This window comes from Ptychodera flava, chromosome 1 (assembly GCF_041260155.1).
Source record: "Ptychodera flava strain L36383 chromosome 1, AS_Pfla_20210202, whole genome shotgun sequence".
NCBI classification, from domain to species: domain Eukaryota; kingdom Metazoa; phylum Hemichordata; class Enteropneusta; family Ptychoderidae; genus Ptychodera; species Ptychodera flava.
The window spans coordinates 58,589,814-58,596,713 of NC_091928.1; the positions used below are offsets into that span (position 1 = coordinate 58,589,814).

Consider the following 6,900-nt stretch of genomic DNA (forward strand, 5'->3'; position numbering starts at 1 on the left):
CATTTTCATTACTATCTCCGGCATTACATTCATTCATGAAGTGACGCATCATTGCCCAATTTTTCAGATATATATTTCCATTAGCAATCAAGGACAGTAAAATGAACAACCAAAGGACGATGGAACTGGGTCTTGCCCTTCGAAGTTGTCCAAATATAGACGGGTACATTTCTTAGAGGCTGATCAGATAGTATCATCATAATAAATGCAGCAATGCAGATGCAATGGTATGTCCTTTCTTTGACAACTCTTTCATATCTAACACTAGATATCAATCAATGCACAGTCTCTCCTGTGATCTGTTAGGAAAAGAAATTCTTCTGATACAAGGTACGGTCGATTACATAATTGAAATATCGTCTGCAAGAATTAGGATTGTGTAAATGCCAGGAAACGGCTTGATCTAGCTTACGAAGATATGCTAACGCTTTGAGTGTTTTTTCTCCCCAGGGTGTATGTTTACATAGTTCACCAGCCCAGCCTTCGACGTCTGATTTGTGTAAGACAAGCTGACCTTCGCAAGCTTGGCTGCCATAGTGACACAATTACTGCAGTCTTGATGAATAGAGTGAAACGAGCTTGCTGCAGGTTGCCATACCAACTCCTTCACGTGACTGAAAATTTGCATACGCTTCCTCTACGGAGTCATTCTGCTCAAAACTGATTCGTAAAAATTAATTTGTTTCATTTAAAAAATTATGTATATTTATTTAAAATTCTATGTACATGATTTAGTCATGAAGTTTCAATTCCAGTCATGACTGCTTTGAAGAAAAACAGATATTAGGATGTCTAAAACTGTGACACCCTTGTAAAGAAGAAATATGCGATTCCCAAACCCGAAATTTCTTGGGAATACCAAAACTACATGAAAAGACATAGTTTGAAGTTGACTCACTTGAATGTGCGATTTCAAAATCACAGAATAAAATTTGAGTGAAATACGACAGCGCAAAGCAGACTACAAGTTCTTCACTGACAAAATCACGTCTCTTTAAACATCTAAACTGGCATGCCACCATAGCAGTGCGGGAACATATGCATGTGCGGAGAACCTCTCCAAGTCTGACTACAATCAGAAACTATCTTTAAATTCGAATTGAAAGATTTTCAGAACAAGATTGCTCTTGGATATGTGAAAACTGTGGCAGTTCACTGAATGCGACCCCATGACCGACATTCCTCTCTCACGTACGACATGACATGATGTTACGTCACACACATTCACTGAATGAACAACATTACTGACGCACTTGCCTTGTAAGGTTAAACCTTGATTCATTCGTCAGAGTGAGGCTGATAGTCACGTGTTAATAGAAGCAATACAAGATTTTATTCTAAATTTCTGTAAATATACATATTAAGATAGACATGTAAATGAAGTTTATTAGAGATATTAATTCAGTAGAAATCATTGATATCTTAAATTCATTTTACTCTAGAGAGAACGGTATTAATCCAATCATGATTATTTAATATCGAGTTGATAGAACAGACACACTGAATGAAGGCATGGATGCCTTAATAAATAACGCACTTCATGCTAAGTCAATCATTACATGATATTGTGACAGCAAATCAGAGAAAGTAATTTTCATCAGGTGACATCCTCATCAATTAAAATAACATGTCTATAAAAATACAGAAAAGATTTTTTGAATGTATTGCGTCTAGCCATTTCATATGTAGCCATTTTATACATATATAGTTCCGAGTACGTTAATGGAATTAGTAAATTGAAGAAGTGCCAACTCGACGTGCATTCCATGAAGTACGTCATACACGATATGCAGTGTTTATGGATCAAACATCTCCATGCCGGTCATTTTATCAATGCTGTTATTTGGTGTGCCATATTTAGAATGAGACTGTTAATGAATCTCGACCATTTTATTAAAAATCGATAGCAGCTAAGTCTTACAACAGAATCGCTCGCTTTCTATCGATGACGTCTCTTGTTCTTGGATGAATACAAAAACCTTTGAAAAGTGAAAATGTGTCAAAAATAGGTGACTGATCATACAGTTACGAATCATGTTTTGAATGAATGACAGACTGCTTGCTACAAAGCAAAGGTCAACAACAGATGAAAGACATAACGATGACATTGAAAGTGAACAATTAATACACAATAATTGTATGATAAAAAATAGATATCTCAAAATAGCAATGAAAAACAAAAATGCGTGATTGACAGCCGTAGGCCCTTCCTCCTCCTTTCATGGTTTGTCACCACTTACGTTGTGTGATACATTGCCACAGCTAATCGTCTGCCATTTTGGAGAATGGTGGACTATTTATATTTCATGTACAGAGATCTGAATAAGCATATATCATTAAATCCATGGAGATATATAAAAGATTAATCAGAACAATTTCAAACTTTGTCAGATTTGACATGTGGTTTAATCTAAATACCGGGTAGGCTTGCCGGTTATTTTATAGTAGTGTTTCTAACACAGGCTGTTCAAATATTTACAAGCTACTGCCACTAGTGCCAGAGTGCGATCACGGGATGGGCATGGGTGATGACTGGTAAAGAATACGTGAGACAGGTAGATAAAAGGTTGCTTTCATATTTAAGGTTCCGTTCTTATTGTCTGTGTTTAATGGAAGGTGCACCATCAAACGCAGTGGAACACAAAACTATCAGTTCGCTATAGAGCGATAAACGACCTATCTATTGTTGTAAAATTGATGGAGCCGATAATTATTTGTCGAACTATGACCTACTTGCATGTACACAGCCGCACTCTACACCATACAGCTACAAGTACAGTACAGAAACCGTGTCCTGATTTCGCGTACTGATATCAGAATTTGGGTCAGAATGAGTTATCAATAGGTATGATAATATGACTTTGTTATTTTCCCTATATCTCGGCAACTAACGAGAAAAGCCATGATCTTTAAAAACGTGAGAACTAAATGGGAAGAAAGAAAAACTGACAAAAATAGTACAACGCAAAACGTGGCGCAATCAAAAGGTGGCAGGTTGATACTATATTGTGTCGTTCTCGAACTCAGAAAGCAGAAATCGAACTTTGTTTTGGTCATCATCCTTAACATCTGATAAGGTATTGTAATTCATACGGGCACTGTCTAAACTAATCCTATCGCCAAATTAAATTGATGCCCGGATTAAAAATTCTTGGCCTCATTCTGACGTTATATTGCTTGTTCTATTTATCTGAGAACTGTAAAGAAATATTCAAAAGTTGAAATATCAATGAAATTTTTGGAGTTCAATCTACACAAATATTTTGAACATTTGGTTAAAGCATTGGACAAGATTATCGTTTCTTAGCTTTGTCAATCACCCCAAAAATTATTGCGAGTTTTAGACAAACAATAATGCCTGTCTTCAACGCATTTCAAGCCTGTCCACAGAGAAAGCGGGTGAAATACAAAAGCGCAACATATAAAGCCGAATTTTGTTTTCACTAGCACAACATGTAATCAGGTTGAATTCATTCCCATTTTTGCAATTCAGCAGTACGATAGAATTCTCCGACCAGCAACAATAACACCGAGCGTGTAAACCGTGCCTGAAAATGGCTGCCGACACGCATAGGTCAATAAATTCTCTGACAATGTCAATATAATACACCGCGGAGAGGAAATAATCCTGATAAACTGTAACAGAAATAACATAATTTAGTGCAGTATCTCCTCTCTCATATCAAACGTTTTTAGAACAGTTCCCCATCTGAACCCAAGGGAAATTTCCACTGAACCATAAAATGGTTGCCATAGTTACAGAATCGAGATACTGAATGCAGCCTCTAGTTACTAATTACGGGAACAGCATTGTTGCATCGTCAACAAATACGTCATGATATCAACGTCCTAAACGTACTGTATACATAAACATTGGTCTTACCACGGTCCCTCACTCCATAATAAACTGGAATGAGGTTGACAAAGCAGTTATCAAAAATAATAAAACAACTATATTTGTAGAATAATCACTAAAATTGTAAAATGTAGTACTATCTATAACCATAATCATAATTTGCCCGATTTCGTCAACGTAATTAGCATATTTCGGACTCAAATGAAAGACACTGAATCTCGTGCAGGCCCATAGTTCATATCGACCTCACAATATTCTGAACCTTTTGTTTTCTGTGCCACAAAACATGTCCCATCGATTACTTTTCTTGAAATACCAAGTTATTGCCTATAGAATGAAAGTTTGCCTCAGGCACATTAGCCTTATAGTTGAATATCTAAATAACAACACTTGCCAGTCTTCGACGTGTTTATTAAAGTAACAAACAAGACAAGCTGAAACGATAGAAGCTTATGCCTTGTGCATGTAATGGTCCGCGCGTTACGAAACAAGAATACCCGGATGTTTGACCGTGGTTAAGGTCATCAGAAAGAGCTCGATCGTTATACAGCAAAAATATGCCCTCTCTTGTCACTTGTACATCGCTTATTAATTTGAAAACAGTGCTGTATAATTCTTCCTACCTGAGTCTGTGAATCGGGCAGTATGGATTGATTAGAAGTGCAAGGTGTTTTGTAGTCTGGTGTTTTTGAAATTATTACCTGTGTACAATGCAATGAATACCTTCAATGGGTAACAAAGATATACACTAAAACGTCTCTTTAGAACTACGTACTGTAAGCTATTTTCATTGGCATGGTTATCTCTGTTCAATAATTTTCTGACCCATATTACAGTTCATGCTGACCTCTTCTTCCCATGCGGGTTCGGTAGAAATTTTGCAAAGATTTCGTTCCCAGGACATGGTGCAGTAACCGCCCTGGTCTTTGACACAGTACCATAAATAAGAAGGCGACTCCAACTTGCCGTGTGTCTCGCATTTCCCGCTAAAGTATCTCAACTTCGTGTCGTACACTATATTGCCGTATGGGATTTTATCGCTTGGTAATATGTACTCAAATCCGAAAATGATACTTTCGACTGATGGGTCTTCGAACTCAGGTGGGCAAAGTGTACCGATGACGCCTGTGTTTAAGGTACGATTGCAGACATATTCGATGTACGTGATGTCGTTGTTTTCCTGGGTAGTGATGTCTTCTAGGTTAGCCAAGACGTGTTTCTGGTAAGTCGATGGCATTGAAACGTAGGCGTTCTGTAAGCCATACGAGTGGGCGGCCTGCAGTTGCTGAAGGTTGCGGACGAACACGGCGATGGAACAGCAGAACACGATACCAGTTCCGAAGAAGGCCAAAGCCAGAATGAGGACGCTGGTGACAGGACGTTCACAGCACGTACCGCGAAAACAGAAGTTAAAAAGCAACTTGAAAAACTTAAACAGGCAGACGATCGCTGCCACGGCGACTGCCACGAGTTGGGTAACTTTTGCAGTGGCCCAGGAACATGGCGCAATGAAGACATTGAGACACGCAAGCGGTACGTCTTCAAGCCACATGGGCACTAATCCAGCATAATCTTGTGTAACGTGTTTACGCCCCTTAGCTTTCATGAAGGTGTTCACCGTATCGAAGGCAAAGCTGAACGTTCCCGCTATACTGAACACCAGAAGGCCAAACAAGGTCATAGTGTGGGTGGACCGACCAAAAGACCGGAGCCCAGGTTGGCCCATGCTGCGTAATTGAGCCAGTCGGTCACCAAGTCAACACAGCCAAGAATTATGACGACCACACTCTTCCAGTCCCAGCCGACGTCTTCATACAGAACACGTACGGCACTATTTCCAGACTGGTACTTGACTCCTGCTCCACCACCGCTAGGCATTATTGACTTGATGTCAGGTCACGTGAACACTACAGACTGAAAGGTACCTGGACTGTGTCCTTGGACGAGCATATACGTCAGTGTAGGTACTCTCACGTTTTCTATAGCACCGTCACGCTTCCTTGGAGATGTCTGAAAAAGCGAAGGCCGCCCTTTGGTCTTTCTGTTTACTGGTGTACTCACTGAAAATAAACAACAGTCAACATTCGTTAGGTGTATCACAGGAGAAGATATACTATTTCGATTGAGAAATACTAGCACAGGTATCGGTGTCGCTACACTGGTCATTTAGGGGAAAGTTCACTCACCCGTGCCACTGACAGATGTCTGCCCGCGCCCACAGATATTTAGATGCTGTGCCCGGTACGGTACGCAGAGGTTACCACAGTAGTGTCGTGGAGGAACTATCCCGGATTTCACTGATTCACGCACTCCGTTTGTATAAAACGCCAGCTTATTATGGTTGCCAAGGTTACTGTTTAAACAGGTACACTCTAATTTGAGATGTATGGTCGACGGGTCGCTAAAAAAGCGAGACCAAACGCCGTGATCAACACAGACCGGTATAGTGTCGTGCCGGTATGAGAAAATACAGTGCGGTTTCCCTAGGTTGCGGAAAATTCCACGACGGTATGACGTAAATATGAATATTTATTACAGCGAACACAAACGCCCCCTATCTATTTGATTGTATACTGACCATGCTGACTGTAGATAAACCACAGTTCCAGAGTTCCTTAGATAATACTTATCGGTACATTTCCGTCCATGAAAATATTCATACAATTTCAATTTAAACATCTGTGTGGCCTTATACCAAGGGCCTTGTACGCAGACATGCTGCTAATATAAGTATTCGCCTTGGAAATATTAATAGACCTATGTCACAGGTGTGTGGGTTTGACCTGACCTAGCCGTCACAAGGTGGTTTTGTCAGCGAGGTTGTACAGAAAACTTGTGTGCGGGTTAACAGAACAAATACAGCTATTTAATAGCTAATTATAGTTCAGCATCAATCGTACTTTAGGGCTGAATGGATTGCAGTACAGTTCATCCTCATATTACTGGAATATCTTAGCGAGAAGTGTTGCAAAGTCAAAATCTAAAGTTATGCAAGTTTTATTTATTTATTTATTTATTTATTTATTTATTTATTTGTTTATTTC

General features: G+C 39.4%; 1 protein-coding gene across 1 annotated transcript; it reads right to left on the reverse strand.

Moving 5' to 3' along the window:
- Nucleotides 1-1,310: 1,310 nt before the first annotated feature.
- On the reverse strand, nucleotides 1,311-6,318 carry LOC139141925 (uncharacterized). The gene is made up of 2 exons (XM_070711691.1): nucleotides 6,043-6,318; nucleotides 1,311-5,916 (listed from the first exon to the last, which is right to left on the reverse strand). Exon 2 carries the CDS (start codon nucleotides 5,580-5,582, stop codon nucleotides 4,656-4,658), a length of 927 nt encoding a protein of 308 aa, XP_070567792.1. The 5' UTR covers nucleotides 5,583-5,916; nucleotides 6,043-6,318; the 3' UTR covers nucleotides 1,311-4,655.
- Nucleotides 6,319-6,900: the final 582 nt, after the last annotated feature.